The following is an 18,728-nucleotide window of genomic DNA, read 5'->3' as shown; positions in this document are numbered from 1 at the left end:
AATAAACGCCAAGAAATAGAACTCATCTTTCAGACGTAATATTGAGAAAGCGTCCCTCTGTGTATTGCTGAAGGGCTTCGAAACGTGCAATGCCTAGAGAGAATTTAATTGTTTTCTCGTCCCTACTACAAAATGTGCGCCGTGGACAGTGTAGTGTTCATGGGCAACACTAGGTGCCCTTAGTTAAGCGTTGTCAATACCCATCAACAGATGGCGCTAAAACTTTATATATAAACTGCTGCACACTTGAATAAAGACAGCCTCGTGTGGCATGAGCTGAGTGATCTATTCCCGCGGTCGTGCGCCGGCCAACACGACAACCTGGCGACGAGGTAATTGAATACCACGCAAGGATGGCTTCAGCCGCGCTTTCGCCGCCGCCGCCTTTTCTCGCCACCCCGGGCACTCCTGCCATACCATGGCACCGCTGGATACGCCTATTCGAAAATTTTCTTCTCGCGTCCGAAGCTGCCGAGCTGCCTGCAACCCGCCGTCGAGCCCTGTTGCTGCACTGCTTGGGACCAGAAGGACAACGCATTTTCGATGCGCTTCCACCGCCAGTGACGCCCCAGTTGCGGCCATCCAAGCAAGTGACCTCCGGAACAACTGCAACCGCCGAACACGCCGTAGCGACGCGTCTCCCGGACGAATACGACGTGGCCCGCGACACGTTCTGGCACGACATTTCGCCGAGACGCACAACGTTCGACTAGAACGCCACCAATTCCGCGAACGCCGTCAGTTACACGGTGAGTCCATATCCGACTTTGTACTCGCACTTCGAGAACTGGCAGCGTCTTGCAATTTCGGAAATCAAGCCAACGAAAACATGTGCGAGCAGTTCATTACTGGAGTCGCATCTCTACAGTTAAGAGAACGCCTGCTCTTAGAAGGCGACGCGCTAACGTTAGACCGTGCCGTTGAAATCGCGCTACTTCGTGAGCGAGCTCAACTCGAATCTGAAGCTTTCGTTAACCCCGTTCAACGCATCGTACAGCAGCAGCCACGCCGGCATAAAGCAGTCGGATGGAACGCGCAAGATAACCGGCGTTTCAGCAATAACGACGGACGCTCCGGTAACCAGAACAGGCCCAGTTTATCACGCGTTCGTTCTTCTGACCAGCATACTTCAGACACGGACGCCGCCTTTGTTACGTTCAGCGGAAGCCGGAAGAAATGCGGTAATTGCGGTACTACTGGTTGTGATCCGTCAGTTTGTCCCGCTCACGGTAAAACCTGCTTCGCATGCGGCCGCCGTGGCCACTTCATGCAAGTCTGCCGTAATCCCCGCAGCGCACAAGGACGACGCCCAGCTCAGGTCCGCGAAGTGGTACCTGAACAAGATGCACCAGGACTCGTAAGCATTCTCACTGTTCACGGAAACAAGAGCATTGGTGTTTACATTGACGTGACAGTCGCGCCAATCACTTCCAGTTCGCAACCGCGCGCTGTGAATTTTTTAGTCGACACTGGATCAGCTGTGTCAATTATGGGAGAGGAAGAATTTCAAAGCATGTTCGAAGACAAAATACCCTTGACTAGCTCAAAACTTACGTTGCTGGACTTCCAACGCAGGAAGATTCCTGTACTGGGCCAGTTTAGGGCTAGCGTGTCTTTCAAGAAAAAAAACAGCTGTGATAACAATTCATGTCACACCCGGGCGGACTTCCCTTCTTGGTCTGGACGCTGAACAAGCTTTAGGACTTTGTATTCTGGGCACGCAGCTACGTTGCCTGCACATGGCTGCCGAAGAAGGTTCAGAACCTATCAGCAATGAGATGGCAGGCCCTCCAAAATTCGGTATGCCAGCTCTGTTATGGTCAAAGTTTTATCATTTGTTCTCACCAGGCCTCGGACTGGCCAAGGGCGTTCAACACGAAGTCAAAATGAAGTCTTCTGTCCCTCCAGTTGTGCAGAAGCTGAGACGTTTGCCACTTTCTCTGCGCAAACCTGTTAGCGACAAGCTTGAGCGCCTTCTTTCTGACGATGTCATCGAAAGGGTTAATGCCTCTGAGTGGGTCTCTCCTATCGTTGTAGTCCGCAAGAAAGACGGCAGCATCCGCCTTTGCGTTGACTTAAGGGAGGCAAACAAAGCTATTGTTGTCGACAGCTATCCGCTGCCTCATATGGAAGAGCTATTACACTCGCTGACTGGAGCACGCTACTTCTCGAAGCTCGATTTGGCCTCTGCCTATCATCAAGTCTTACTTCACCCCAACAGCAGAGACCTCACTGCATTTATAACGCACGATGGCCTTTTTCGTTTTAAAAGGGTGTGCTTCGGACTAGCATCGGCTCCAGCTGCGTTTCAGAAACTCATGACGATGGTCCTGCAAGGATGCAAAGGTGTCTTCTGCTATCTAGACGATATCATCGTTTTTGGCAGAACTGAGGCAGAACACTTGAGGAACCTGGAACAAGTTCTCCAGTGTATATCCGAAGCTGGAATGAAACTTAATGAAAAGTGCATCTTTAATGCATCTGAGCTACCGTTCCTTGGGCATCGAATCAGTGCGGAGGGAATAACACCCCTACAAGATAAAGTAGACGCAATCGTACACGCCGCCACCCCCACAGATGCAGGCATGCTGCCTTCGTTCTTTGGTCTGATAGAGTACTATGCCAAATTTATCCCTCACCTGGCTGAAGAGGTAGAACCTATGCGTAGGCTACTTCGCTAGAACATTCGTTTTGAATGGGATGACGCTGCCGAAAAGAGTTTTAAGAAAATAAAGAAGCTTCTTGCTTCACACAAAGTTCTGCGAATGTTCGACCCGACGCTCCCAGTTATTGTGGCTACAGATGCGTCTGCGTATGGCTTGGGGGCAGTACTACAGCAAGTTGACGGCCCACATGTTCGGACTGTTGCTTTCGCATCCCGAACGCTCACAGAGACAGAGCGAAAGTACTCGGCAGGAGAGCGGGAGGCCTTGGCCTGTCTGTGGGCGTGTGAGAAATGGCATATTTATTTGTGGGGACGACCATTCACTTTAGTAACGGATCATCAAGCACTAGTGTCTTTGCTTTCGACACAAAGCACAGGACAGCGACCACTTCGCATCACAAGGTGGACCGCTCGTTTGCTACGTTACAACCTCACTGTTCAGTACAAACGTGGGCAACACAACATGATAGCGGATGCCTTGTCCCGGTTACCTGTTGCAGACACAGAAAATGGCGTTCAAATTGAAGAGGAAATCGTGTCCCTCGTAACATCCTTGATTCACAAAAATGACCTTCAACTTGCTACAACCGAGGATTGCGAGCTGCAAGAAGTTGCTCATTTTGTCCAGACATCATGGCCACCCAAGAAAAGATTGACAACAAAGTTGTCTCCTTATTATGAGGTTCGTGAGGAACTCTCCATCGCCGACGGCCTCCTCATGCGCTCGGAACGCATTGTAGTTCCAGCGAAGCTCAGAGCTACGCTTGTTCAGCTGGCCCATGAATCGCACCCGGGAATAGTGAAGACAAAACAACGTCTTCGGGAGAAGTACTGGTGGCCAGGCCTAGACAAACAGGTTGAGACTGCTATCCGCAGCTGCATGATCTGCCAAGCCGCAGACAAAAGTGTCAAAACGTATTCTGCTCCACTGCAACCAGTGCCCCTCCAGACAGACCATGGAGCAAGATAGCAATTGACATTGTTGGCCCATTTGAGCTTGCATCAGCAGACTGTCGATTTGTAATATCTTTAGTTGATTACTTTTCTAAATGGCCAGAAGTTGCTTTCTGCAGGGATGTGACCTCCCGTACAGTAATGGATTTTCTCCTATCGATATTTGCCCGGGAAGAATACCCTGATGAGTTGGTCTCAGATCATGGACCACAGTTTACATCCCGAGAATTTGAGTCATTTCTTCAAGACAGAGGAATCAAGCACATATTTTCTGCTGTGTATCACCCTCATGCAAATGGCCAGGTGGAAAGGTTTAACCGTGTGCTCAAATCATATGCCCAGGTTGCCATATTGGAACAGCAACCAGTAAAAACAACTGTCACACAGTACTTGGGCATCTATAGAGCCACCCCTCATAGTGCCACTGGAGTTTCTCCTGCTGCGCTTCTGCATGGCCGGCACATGAGGACATCCGTGGACGTGATTGGACATCCCACTCCGACTTTCTTCGCAGACCCCGCTCAGGAAATGTGTTCGCTTCGGAAGAGGGTAAAGGAGTACCAGCGCAAAAATAAGGTGTATGCTGACCGACGAAGAGGGGCCCGAGTACCAAAGTTCCAAGTCGGAAAGTATGTGAGAGTTAAGAAACCGGTCCCCGGCCCAAAAGGATCAAGTTTTGGACCACCGCTGAAAATCCTCAAGCGAATAGGACGTTGGTCCTTCGTCCTGGAGGATGGACACACCTGGAACGCCTCGCAGTTGACCGCAGTACCAATGGAGGCATCGCCACAGCATGAGGTGCTAGACGAGGCCCACAGTGACCGAACTGCACAGACATCTGTCGAAACATCATTGCCGTTTGAGCCATGTCAGTCATCACCAGGTCAACTACAACAGAGTGCACAACACACGCGACATGCTTCAAGTGATGGTGATGGTGGTGATAGTGCTGGTGGTGATGGTGATAGTGCTGGTGGTGATGGTGATGGTGCTGATGGTGAGAGTGTCGATAGTGCTGGTAGTGACAGTGCTTGTAATGAACCTGATGCCGAGCTACCAACACTCCGTCGGTCTTCAAGGAATCGGAGGCCACCCGCAAGATTTCAAGACTATATGCAGTGACATTTACTGCTTGTACATATCTGTATATGCTTGGCACCTCCTTTAATACTTGTATATATATATATATATATATATATATATATATATATATATATCTGTTTGTTTTTAGGGAGGGATAGATGTAGTGTTCATGGGCAACACTAGGTGCCCTTAGTTAAGCGTTGTCAATACCCATCAACAGATGGCGCTAAAACTTTATATATAAACTGCTGCACACTTGAATAAAAACAGTCTCGTGTGGCATGAGCTGAGTGATCTATTCCCGCGGTCGTGCGCCGGCCAACACGACAGACAGCTTGTGCTACGGCTGCTGGTACAGCATTCTGAACGACGAATGCTTTCTTCCCGTTGCTTGTCCTCTTGGTTTGTCAAAATATGGGCTTTTTACAACCAAATATTTTTGCAGTGTAAAAGAAGCAATTAAGTAATGTGAAACCTGTACTCTTAATAGAGAGGCCACACCACTGTAGTTCACTCATTTGCGACCGCTTAAAATAAAGCAAATTACTAATTCTGAGAGGGAAGAGAAAGTGTCCTTGAGTACAATCTGGCCAATCCCCCGTCGTGGGTATCTGCCATTCTGTCTGAAGTCATCTCTGCACCCCAATTCTTGGCCATTCATCCTGTGTGTGTCTGTGCCATCAAGCTGGGGGAGAACAACAAAACAATCTACCTTTCGCGTAAATACGATCCTTACGATCAAGAGGACTGGCTTCTCAAAATACCGAAAACTGTGGCGCAACGCACACAAACACGCAAGTAGAAACACGTGTTCGTCTACGTTGTGCCGCAGTTTTGGGTATTATGCACCAATTAACTCGCGCCACAAGTTGCTATTCTGTCATCTCAGAGTCCGAAAGAGTACCGACCGCTGATGTATCGTCTGAATACGTTGAATTCTTCGCATATTACCTGCTGCGGAACTGCGTGCCGGGACTAGGCCTACTGCCTTCGGTGGCACGCTGGTGGAGGTGCTTCGTCGGCGCGCCTGTCACAACTGCGCATTATGATATCTGAGCCTGTGTCCCACCTACAAGTTCCTGCTCCTAGTCCATCGGCTACAGCCCACATCTTGCCTTCTCAAAATCCACCTCAAGCCGTGAGTGATATGTCCTCTGAGCGGAGGCCGAGAATGACTAACCAGCCTCAGCTTGGTTATGGAGCTCCCACCAGTGTGCCTGAGGAGCCGAGCACGCCAATGGACATGTCTTCAGCGCTGCCATCTGGGTGGGCAGCTCAGCGCGGTGCTCAGAAGCGTCCTTTAGAAGACAGTGCGCCGCGGTCCTCTCCCGCCAACAACAGTTCACAAGGCAAGCCTTCCTGTACAACGACTGATCACTCAGGTTGGCTGCACCGGGATCGGCATGCTACAAAGCGGCCATTAAGGCTCTGACAACCAAGTACCTTACGGAGATACTGAATAGAGTTATTCAGGCGAACCTGGATACATGTTCTGGAAACAAGGGTTTCCATGGCCTCACGACCGGTAATAAGTCGGATACCATTGCTGCGGGGCTCTCGAGTTTGGCTGCTGTTCAGTGTCTGCAAACACTGACGTGTATTTCAGTAACGAGCGAAGTCGCGGTTCCGTTCCAGGTTTATCTAGTAGAGGTTCCGACCTACAACGCTCTGTTGCCTACAACGCAGACGTTGGCAAGGAACAGACTGCCTTTCAGCGTGAGCTCTACGGTCCTACTCATCGTGTAATCCAAGTCCGTTGCATGGGGAAAGGGAGTTCTTGCATCGTCACCTTGCAAGGCCCACTGACTTCCCCAGTTCGTCTATTTTATAATGGCCGCATTCTATGCTTTCGACCATATTGTTACGGACGAGGAATAAGCGGGCAGTGGCGCAGGCAGAAGCCCTCGCGCTAGGCCAGCCCTTAAATCATCTTACCTTGTCGCCATGTTATGCTGTATTCTTGTTTGTCGCCACGTAACAATATAAACAGAGTGTTGTCTATTGCTACAGGTGTTTCTGACCTGGCTATACGCATAGGTCCTACTCTTTTACAACACCAGATGAAGCTATGCCAGAAGAAACAGTATTTTACCGGTGCGGACTTGCAAGGCTAATGACCATGAGATCACCTCTCCAGCTTGCCCTACTAAACAGAAAGCAACTCAAAAGGTCCTACGTGGGATGCTGAGGCAACGATCTTAAGGTATTAATTTACCACCAGTTCGGACATTCAACAGATTTGAGGCTCTCCAGTTAGACGACGATGCTATCCGAGACCGAGCCACCGACATTCTCTACGCCACAGGCTTACCATGCTAAAGTGAATGCACAACGTCCTCACAAACAAAGTATAAACATGAAGAACATGCCGGAACATCCGCATGATAGCGTGATGGCAGTTGTACGTCTTTTAGCGGAGATCTATAAGCTCCGTCAACACTGTGAACTGTCGTAGGCGAGCAGCGGAATCATAGACCGGCAATATATCATTGCTTCCTCAACATAGATTATGTCCCATACTCCTGTGTCGTTCACTGATTCCCACAAGTCTTCTGCTGCCCTGCCTGATAACTGTTCGACATCCTTAGTGAGGTTTTTTGTCAATCAGCTACCTAACCTGACAGCTGCGCTTTTGCGACACCTGGACTCATAATCAAGATGGCGACTACAACTTATCGCGGTGTGCTTCAGTGGAACTGTGGAGGGCTCTCCACAAAGTTCGGAGAGCTCAAATCCCCAAGCCGGCTTCAAGTGGCTAAAGTTACTACCATTTTTAAAGGTGGTGAGAAATGCGACATGTTCAACTACAGGCCTATTTAAATATTCCCTGTTTCCTCCAAAGTCGTTGAAAAACTAATGCAGGTTCAAATGAGCTCATTCCTAACCAAGCATCACATCATGCCCCAATATCAGTTTGGGTTTACAAAAAAAACGATCCACAGAAATCGCCTTTCTTGCGCAAAAAGAAATCATTCTGAATGCTTTTGAGCGTACATTTTATACACTTGGAATATTTGTAGACTACTCAAAATCATTTGACAAAATAAATCACACCACGCTATTAAAAAAATTGTAATATTATGGTTTCAGGGGCTGTTTTTTATCTGTCATTAAGTCCTACCTACAACACCGCCAACAAAGGGTACACATAAATAACTCTTGCTCCAGTTTCAAACCATTACTACACGGCGTTCCGCAGGGAAGTATTCTCGGGCCACTGTTTTTTAACCTATATATTAACGACCTTGTTAACATAGATTTAAACACTTCAATTGTTATTTATGCCGACGATACAAGCTTATTTTTCTCACATCACAGTTTACCCCTGCTTGTTAAAAGAGCGAATGAAGTGCTTGATGTACTGAACACTTGGAGTCAAATTAATTCTTTAACTATAAACGTCTCGAAGACAAAATCAGTTCTTTTCGCCCTAAAAATAAGCCAGTTAATTACAATATTGTCCTTCGACTAGGTCTTGCGGTCATAGATTTGGTACCAGTTATAAAACGTTAGGTATTCTTTTTCAAGAGAATATGCAGTGGAGCGTGCATGCTGACCTTGTTCACTGCTAACTTTCGCGAATAGTAGGCATTCTTGCACGCTTTCGTTAGTTTTTGCCAAAGCACATTAAATTGCTCTTATACAACTCCCTTTTCATGTTCACGCTATAGTATGGCTATTTAGTATCAGGAACAACGACCTACACAAACCTGTCCAAAATCTGTCAACGACAGAAAAAAGCTGTAAGAATCATTTCTAATGAACCCAATGACGCACGCACAGAACCTATGATTCATAACCTTAGATTAAAACCATTACCTAACCTGTTCAACGCAATTCTGTTAAAGCGTTATCATACTTATCTCATAAATAGTGACTCTTTCCTTGAAACACTTGCGACGCTGACACCAGTTGAAAAAGCGTATGGCACACGAAGCTGTCAGGTTTGGAAGATTCCCCATACCCGTACCAACTATGGCCGCCAAATGTTGATGTACATGCTACCACAAGCTCTTAATTCCTCTGTTAACAATTCCAGCTAATCTATACAACTGTATATGTCCTGAAATAAAAATATTGTTAACACGTGCAGTTCTGTACCACCCAATATTAGTCCTATCACCTAAATGTACTTTGTAATATATTGTTACGTGTTGGCATGACAAGCGATAGAACACGGTGACACAACAAAAACAGAACGACGTGATGACATGACGATGAAATATGCTTTAATGGCCAGCGGGCCTAGCGCTAGCACTCCGCCCCACGCCACTGCCCACTTCGTCATCTTCGTAGCACTACCTGGGGCCACCGAGCGATCGTCCCGATCGATTGCTAGAAATCCATTGCATGAAGTGACGATGAACACAGACACAGGATTAGGACATGAAACGCTGGACAGCACAATGAAGGCAGAGATGGAATGAATGCTTGCCCGGGAGCATCAGGTCCAATCGTCACCGTTTGCCGAAGGCCAAGGCTCATGGACACGCCGAATGGCTTGGGCGGGGGTGCTGTCTTCGCTCTAGTGGTCGTGAGGTCGCTTCGTCGTGGGGTCGGTCGGGTCGGCAAGGTCGGCTTTGGGCTATTCCTGGTCGTTGTGTGTTGTGGTCAGGGCTGGGGACGAGGTTGGGGACAGCGGCTCCTCGGGTCTGAGCAAAAAGGGCTGGGGCAGAGCTGGGCGGCGATCTCCACGTGCTCTCGGCCGACGGACCCGGCGTACGGTTGGCTTCGACAGTGCAAGGCGAGGATGGGGATGAACCGCACCTCCAATCAAATGTTACGTGGTGGCATGACAAGCGATGGAACACGGCGACACAACAGAAACAGAACGTTGTGATGACATGACGATGAAATATGCTTTAATGGCTAGCGGACCTGGCGCGAGAGCTCCGCCCCGCGCCACTGCCCGCTTCGTCATCTTCGTAGCAATATAAAGCCGTCGTTATGTTTATAATGGCTTTTTCTTGTTTTGTTGCGTTTTTGTCCGCTACTGTATTGCACTGTAAGCGGGGTGCTAGCCTTTGTCAAGCCATCGCAGGCTTTTTGCTAGCACCCTACAGCATCACAAGTACTGTATAATCAGTGTTTATGCTAAATAAAATTATTTGTATTTGTATCTTCTCATGAACAAGCTCCAGGTACGGGCCCTGTTACTGCAGGACACCAATGCGTTGCCAGCCATTCCAGGTTTCAGGGGATACGTGTCTATTTCCATAAGTGACCGGCGTGCTCACACAGATACCCCACCCCGGGAAAGGTGCCGGTGTATGCTGATACACGGTTTCCCCAGGTCCGCCTTGCTCTGGAAAACTGGTGTACCCAATTTCAGAAGGTAGTTGCAGTGGCATCCAAGTTTAGCGAGACGACTGTTGTGGTTGTGTCAGTCTATGTTAGACCTGGCTTTGGCTCTCCCTCGCGCATAAATCTGGAATGGTTATTGAATGTTCGGCAGCAATACCCGCGATGTCCAGCTTCAGTTGGTGGTGACTTCAATGCACCTCACCCGGGCTGGGGTACTCCATTTTAAGTCCTCGCGGTAGGCGAGTGCCGGACGTCTTTGCGAATGCGTTCTTTGTTCTCCTGAAGCATCCCGATAAACCAACAATCGCTGCGCCTAATTTATACTCGAAGCGGAACATACGTTCCAGATCTTACGTGGTGATCAAGTCACGGCACTCGTGGCACTTGGAGCCGGACTGCTTGAGGGGTGACCATCATTATATCATCATCGGCCTCTATCCATCACAGGCCCGACAAGTTTTCAGTGGTCCACTGGGACAATTTCCGCACCATTCTTCAAAGTCACTTGTGGAGTCAACATCACTGCGCCTAGACCGCATAAAAAGCACGCTAAATGAGGCTACAATCGTCACCTGAGTGGATGTCGGTCGGCCAGCACCATGTCCCTCTGCTCAAATTGTGGGCTGCTCGCCAACAAGCGGAATTAACTGCTACTAGAGACGCAACTTCTGTGCACGCACACATAAGACTGAATTGCATTACTGCTAAGGCTCGAAGATATGAACGTCATCTCTCACGATGGCAATGGCATCTGTGGTGCGAGCAGTTCTCCACAAACTCATCAAAGGCTTTTCTCTGGCGAACTTGCCATGCTATGGAGCATGGTTGTCCTGGTGCAGCGGCCACAGCATGCTTTGAAGCAAACTGTTTCCGAATGATTTCGCAAGAAAAGCAGCACGCAAGCTTTTCCCAAGTACGATGCGCTGCGTGCAGCAGTTACAAGAACTTATTTGGTAGACATGCCAGTCCATGTCGACAAGCTGCCATCTGCTGCCAACATCGGGGGAATAGCGAGCCTGTTGTCCATGCCTGAATTGCTTGCAGCTATAAATGATGCAAAGCGAAAGACTGTGTCCAGGCTGGACTCCATTACATACGAGGTTTACAAGAACGCCAATTGTAATTCACTTTCTCAACTCCTTGACACCATAAACAAGGTATGGCAAGACGACGATGTACTAGAGAGCTGGAAAAAGGCTATCTTCATCAATATTCCTGAGCCGGTGAAAACGTCAACAGACCTTAGCAACCTTCAACCTATACCCTTAACGCCAACAATTTGCAAGCTTGCTGAGAAAATACTCGTCACACAAATCTCGTGGGGGCTTGAACATCAGGGTTTTTACAACCCGGCCCACATTGATTTTCGACCATCCATAGGCATGGAAGACTGGTTGACTGCCTTGGCATCTCCAGTATTTTTATCGACCCGCAGCCACAACGTACGCACCATCAGTGATGTTTAGCTCATTCGTTGCCAATCTTCGGAGGGGCTGAAGCCTCTCCAAACGTGGTCATTCGGCAGTGAAGAAGCAGAAGACAATGATCTGATGATGGTCAAGAGGAGATATATATTTACAGAAGCAAAATAGTATACATAGGCAAAGTTACAGCAACAAGTCACACAGACAACCGTAACTTAAAAGAAAATGAAGACTCTCACACAGAGAAGTCACTTTACAGGCCCTTACTTTCCTACCGAGCGTTTCGGTTAAAGCCTAGGGGGTGTAAATACGTGCTAAGCACGGAGCCTCAATCTTGACTGTCGAACATGGTCCGAGGACCGCTTTTTGATACCAGACATCAACAAAGACCCAAGGGCGGTCACCTTAGGTGATCCGCCCCGAAAATGAAGCAGCCAATCAAATTATTTAAAAACATGCCACAACCCCCGTGGGTTGGGAATAATCTTGGACCCAGGTCCCTAATTACGCCAAATAAAAATACAACATCCAAAACACACACTCTCTCCACTCGCTGGTCCCCAAACCCTCTCACACGGCGCCTGTCTTTTCCTCCTCTCCCCGGCGTGTTTGCGACGCGACCTTGCAGCTGACGCCTTTGTGAAAGAAACGCCGCGGGGGATCTGGAGACTAGGCCACCAAGGAGGAAAAGGGGGGGGGGGCACTGTCCCACAGCAGTGTACAGTCGCCGTTGCTCGGACCCAATGTCTCGCGACACAGCGGGAGGCCGCTGGGCTGATTGCCTACTTGGGAGGGCCAAGGGTCGCGCCTATTGTCGCCTTCTGCAGGACGTTTAGTGAGCGCTTGTGGCAGTGCAAAAAGCTTCATTAACGGCGTCTCCCTGCACTCATGCTTGGCGCCACGGCGGGACATCGCTGGACGAGCTGGCCGTAAAGTGGTTCGCAGAAGCGCGCGGCTGTTGTTCCCGGCTGATAAGGATGCGTCTGCCGTTCGCTTCTTGGCGACGCCTCGGGGCGAAGGGGCGAAACAAACCAAGCCTCCCGCGCGCCCGCGCGCCCGCGCCCAAGAAAAGGGGAGAAAAGGAGAAAAAAACAACAACAGCGCTCGCTCCTTGGCCTCGGCGCGTGGGGGGTTCGACCGCCAGCTTGACTCCACGTGCGAGTTGCTTTTCACTGCGGCATTACACCGTCCTCGCCATGGACGTCGAAAAGGTTTATAATAATACCCGTCATTCTGCCATTCTGGACTCAGTTGAAATGCTCCATTTACCTCTTTGAGTATGCAATTTTGTAAACTCTTTCCGTGAAGGCAGACAATTTGCAATCAGACAATTTTCAATCATGGTATGGAGCACAAGAACCTACTGACTCAATCCGCTCCTCTGCAAACAGCTTTAGATATTACGTCTATATATGCTTCCTCCATTGCGCTTGAACTTGCGCCAGTAAAACTACCTTCATCTCAGTCGCCAACCACTGGCGAGGCCGTCAACGAGCTGCAATACCTATTCGTCTACATCTGTCCGGAACCCTAGTTCAGGAAAGTTCAAGAGCAAAAATATTGGGCTTAACAATTCATGAGTCATGAACTGGAACTTCATGGCTGTCTCGCGCTAAAGAGCAGGCGCAGGCGTTACAGACTCAAGTTCTGATCAGACGCATTGCTCCAAAACTTTTGGCACTCGCTCAGATGTGGCAAGAGTTGGTGCGGGCAGTTGTGCAACCGTGCCTTGTTTATCAAGTCCAATTTCGTTGACAAGGGCACAATGGAATCGCCTTGATACTATAAATCGAGAGGCATTGAGGGTCATCACCTGCCTCCCTATCACACCAATCGTGGCGCCCCACGAACACGCACAGCTGAACACAATAGATGAACTGGTGCCGCGATGACGTGGTGTTCGCAGGCTTAAGGCCATCCTCTCTCACGCAACGTGCGCTCTCAGGGCCTATGCTGCGTCGCATACAATTCTACTACCACCACTTCCAACTATTTCTCCTTGGCGTTTTGTACAGCTAAGTGATATCAATGCAACGGATGTACGACGACTAACAACACAGGATTCGGCGTCGTCACTTCGCGACCGTATTACGGAACAAGACGCCCGCTTGCCACAATTGGGTTCATCGTAATTTACGTTGATGCAAGCATCCAGACCTGCGAATTGACAACTGCAGTTTAGAGCCTTTGCAAGTCTGCACTGAATAAGACATTTAGGTTTCAATTACCGGAACCTCCATCTTTTTTTGCGAAGCTGCTTACTGTCAAGAGGAGCTTCGCTCCGTGACCGCCATTCCCATGCTTCTCACGGCCCTTACTATAATAGGCACCGGTGCCCTTCTGGTGAAAAACTTGCTTAGATGTGTCAGTAGCAGCACAGAAATCTGCTAAAATGTACAGTGTCTAGCGGCACGCATTCCGGAGCCAGTTTGTATTGAATGGATTCCGCGTGACCTTCTGAGTTGCCAACTCCATGCGGATTCTAACCCGCCTTTACACCCCAACCTCGTCATCGCCAAAGCTCCTGAAATTTGATAATACTACCTTCCTTTTAACAAGAAACACCTCCGACGCCGTATACGTGCTTTAATACCCGCGTGTACACTCTACGAAAAAAAGAGGGTACCAGAAAACGGCTTTTGGGAGGTAAAAATTTGCCACATATGCGACTCCTTTCGGCGTATCCAGTGACTCCCTTCGAGCAAAAACCATAACTACCCTCCATTGACAGGAAACGCTTCAGTGCGACTCCGTAGAAAATTGCCGAGTTGCCTCCTTCAGGGTGGTGAGATGGCAACCATTCAGGGGTTCAGCATGGCGCCCATTGCTAGAGTAAAAAGACCTTCCTCTGGAAGTCACATTGACTCTAGAATATCTCCGCGTTGCCTCCTTCAAGGCAGTCAGCTGGCAACTTTTCAGGGGTTCAGCAGGACGCCCATTTTTACAGCAAAATGACTCTCACTTGGAAGTCAAATTGCGTTGTGAAAATGTCAGATGATTCCTATTTGGGGAACCCTGCTAATCCTCACACTGGGCCACCTTTTCGAGCTGTTCGAAAGTTCCATGATTGTCTCTGTCATTCAACGTCAGTATAAACATCCTTATGAAATGACTGGGTTCTGAAAAGGTGAAAACTTTAAAAAGTGTTACAATTGAATATTCCTCGAAAGTCCAACAAATCAAAATATAAAAAGCACAGGAAAGCAGCAATCAACAAGTACCCTGAGTGTTTAAACATTATTTACAGTCCACAGCAGATTACTCCGGCTATTTAGGCTGAATAACACATGAGCTCTAAACCACAAAATTAACTAAACAGCTACAATATTGTTTGTTTTCTTTGAACAGAAAATTAGTAGAACTTCAGGTTTTGAAGGCTCACCTCTGTGCCAACTTTTGAAGTGGGATAAAGTTCAAAAACCTTATTCAAATTTTTGTCAATTTTGAGGGATTTTTGTTTGCTAGTGCTCTCCTGTCCATGGTATCCAAGCTTTTATCTGTGGTGTCCTATAATGATCTCTATATAAAAGGCTGCTTGCTTGATTTCCTTTCTTGTTTGCTGACGCCAAAGCTGTCTGGACTGGTGCAACTTTGAAATTGCTTTGAAAACTGCTGTATTCTTTCTGCCGAAGAATTTAAACGTGAAGAGTAATCGCAGTGCTCTATGCTCCACGTGTATCTTGATGTACCTACTTCCTTGACCTTTTTATTTCAATTGCAGCTGTCATAGCTTTGTTTTCTGTACATGAATGTTTCTTATCTGATGACGTTTTGTGGCAGGCACTTCAAGCCTTTTCCATGCCTCTGCTGTGATCATTGAGATGGTTAGCCTGCTTAAACAGCGCTATTGTTTGTGCTCTATGCGTCAAGCATTTTTTATTGTTGTGCTTTATTGCTGTATTTGCTTGGTTGATGCAATAAACCATGAATATGACAACCATAATTTTTCACTTGGTATACACTGTTGCGAACTGGGCACGACTGCCTGGTTGCATCAGTGTTTAGGGACAAAGTAGATGGCCAAAGTACTTGCATGACTTGAAGCACTATTTCCATCATGAATTTGCATGCTTGGTCTATGTTTGGAACTTTTGCTGCCTTTCTATGCCGCCACCTTTGCCAACCGCTTTCATTATGCTGGAGCAACTGCTTATAAACAAGAGCGTAGACAACAGAAACATGAGTTTTTTTAGATGGCAAGGTTGGCACGCGCTGAAAGGCAACAACCCTCAAAAGGTGCAGGCTCTTCAATGCAACGCGGCGGTTTAAAAAACAAAACCTTGTTTATAATTCGCGGCAAAGTGAACGTATGCGTGACGTCATTTGACGTCATGGCCCCTCAATTTTCATTGGTCGCCGGAGCCATGAGCCGCCATGTTGTTGCACGTATTGGAGCCTTCGCTACCATAGTACATAGGGTGATGATACATTCACACCAAATCGGTCTAGGGGCGGGACCTCCGCTTTTCACGTGACCAATGACGTCATGGCGTCGGCAAAAAAACATAAAAAAAGCTTTGCACCGGCGCGGCGGCTGCGTGGAGAGCGTCGCCGAGGTAATGTCGCCTGCTTCAACTTTTGAGCCATAACGGCCGCTTCTATACCCTGCACTCGTTGTGGCAAGCCAGCAGCGGGAAATTCCTTACGCTAGCATAAGCAGTCTTTCCAGCTATTTATTAACTTTTTTTTGTAATACTTTGCCGAAAGAGCGCCGAATCTCGTTCAGTTTCACACTATAATATAGCTGCGGCAACAGAAATGTGAGTGATGATTGTACAAACTTACTATGCGCACTCGATGTGAGCTTAGAGATATTGTTCTTGAACGATACCTTTAATTGTGATCATTCGAACCGCGCATTTGCGGAGCTACGTCGATCATCAAAATTATAGGCTTATATACCCGCATACTGCGCAACTTAATTCTATGCAGCTAATAAAATGGCACATTTTTAGCTTGAATTTAATCCAAGTGGCGTTTCGTCAGCACTTACCTCGATCATGCATAAAACCTTCATGATGGGGTCGTCATTGAATTCACCAGCTAGCACATATATATATATATATATATATATATATATATATATATATATATATATATATATATATCCATTTTACTCTCGGGATCTTAATTTATTTCATTTTATACATATGTATACGGTCCTATAACTAATACCCCCTGTCCGTTCTTATGCTGTGCTCATCATATTTTCTTCTAGCTGCAGCTCAGGTGTTTCATGCAGTTTTCAATACCATATCCTGGGGAGAAACAAATGTTTGGCTTCCACTTAATTAACAATATTATTTAAACCGTTAAAAAAAGGAAATAAAGAAAATAAGCTAATTATAACAGTAATGTTTACCATGTCTCTCACAGCAGCATTCATCAAAGCTGCATTTTTATTATGCCTGCTCTCCGTGGATTTTACCGTTCTAATTTAAACAATTCATTTTTTTTAACTGGACAAAACTCTTTACCAGCTAGTTAAGCTCGTGGGGCTATTCTGGACCTAACTGGCTCTATACTGGAACCAACTGAGGATTTTTCCATAAACTATGCCCTAAATGGGGAAGATTTCTGCTTGATATAGTTAAAAAAATCTCAGAACTGAAAGCATAGCCCCATGCCCTTCATAAATGTAGCTGAACATACAGTACCTGTAGCTTTCACACCATGCACCAACTTTTCTATGCAAGTAAAAGCAATCAATACATTCATTTTCTCAAAGAAGGCATATGATATGCAGGGAAGACTTCGAAGTCATTGAAAAGTCTAGTTTATTTATTATGTACATTATTTACATTGGAATGAACGCAATTTCATTACAAATAAGAAAAAAAAATGAAGCCATGTGCAGGAATTAAAAGACAAACAGAGATGAACTATGCATGCAATAAAATACATGAGAAACATACTCTAATTTCCAGATATATAGTCTGCACTGTCTATAAAAATCAGCTAAAGAAAGGATAATCCGCACATGGCATACAGTGCGTGTGACTCAGGTGTATGAATAGAAATAATGACATAACATGGTAAACACTCTTTTTTTTTTGAAGTATTATGAGTGCTTTTCAATGCACATCATTGCCATTAGGTTGACCGCACCCACGGCCGGGCAAAGGCCTCTGCCATATACATCAGCTAATTAACCGTGTCTTGTGCCAGCTGCACCCGCCTAGTCCTCACAAACTTCCTGATCTCATCCGCCCCCCGTTCTGCCTCCCTCTGCGACGTTTGCCTTCTCTTGAAATGCAGTCAGTTACCCTATAGCAACCATCGGCTAGCTTGCCTGAATATTAAATGCCGTGCCATGACCATTCTTCTTTGTTTCAACTAGAATAATTATAACTCACGTTAGTGTTAAACCTATCGTTTTACATATCAAAACTGTCTGCATTGTCCAATAGTGATGTTGAAACCTTTTTATTAGCCTTCTCATTGCTGCCCAATAGGCAGTACCAAAAAGATACAGCTGTCACATATACTATTTACTTTTTGAGGTATACTACTGGGCAGCTGCCATTCATGATCTGAGAGCTAGTACCTGCCAAATGTACTTCAAGTCAATTTTATTTTTCTAGTTATTTGACTGCCATCGAAGAGACATGCGGTTGCTATACCTGTACTTATAATACATGTTTTCTAACCACTTCCAGATCTTTGCTCCCTATCGTAAACGCCTATTTGCTGTCCTAGCCTGTTAAGTGTTACTTTATTTTTCTCCATATAAAATTTTAGTCCTATTATACCTAGCCTGTATAAATTCATCCCCTGAGTTACTTTGCAAGGCACCATTATAAATGAATCACAGGTAACTGAGGGATCGTCCTATATCCTGCAGTATATATATTAAAAAAAAAACTGCTGAATTATTTGGTGAAATGAGAGATAGGGCAAAACTGTGCCTTTCTAACCCAATGATTGTAGTGGTGTCATTTGTCGTGCAGGTGCCTTCGTTTAGGTAGAGGCTTCAGAGATGAACATTCCTTTACTGGTCAACTTTGAACATGCAAGCCAGAGCTCTCTGGCACAGAACTGGCTAGCCTTCTGAAAGCATAGTAAAAAAATAATTCATTTCGGATAGAACATCCTCGTCATGACAATGATAAAGAATTCAACTGCACTTTTCCCAACCTTCCACAATTTTTCTATGCATTTCTGAAGACCCTGTAGGAACTGCTGGCTCAGCCACTGCAGCCCCAAAGGTTTCTGTTGAGTCTTTCTTACTGTTTATGGTCATGGAATGTTGACGCGGTCGATGCCCTCGCATCAAGCTCTGGCTTTTTTTTTTCCCC

The 18,728-nt window shown here is 46.8% G+C and overlaps 1 protein-coding gene across 1 annotated transcript in view; it reads left to right on the top strand.

The window, feature by feature from the left end:
* Positions 1–10,965: 10,965 nt before the first annotated feature.
* LOC146194357 (uncharacterized) overlaps positions 10,966–18,728 on the top strand; it is a 30,104-nt gene continuing 22,341 nt past the window's right edge. The window contains exon 1 of the mRNA XM_084596535.1: positions 10,966–11,163. Coding sequence (XP_084452661.1) covers positions 10,966–11,163 — 198 coding nt within the window. The remainder of the gene's footprint in view (positions 11,164–18,728) is intronic.

Source organism: Amblyomma maculatum, chromosome 3 (genome assembly GCF_055883805.1).
Source record: "Amblyomma maculatum isolate TAMU_Amacu chromosome 3, ASM5588380v1, whole genome shotgun sequence".
In the NCBI taxonomy this organism is placed as follows: Eukaryota; Metazoa; Arthropoda; class Arachnida; order Ixodida; family Ixodidae; genus Amblyomma; species Amblyomma maculatum.
This window is presented reverse-complemented; position numbering and strand designations above follow the sequence as displayed.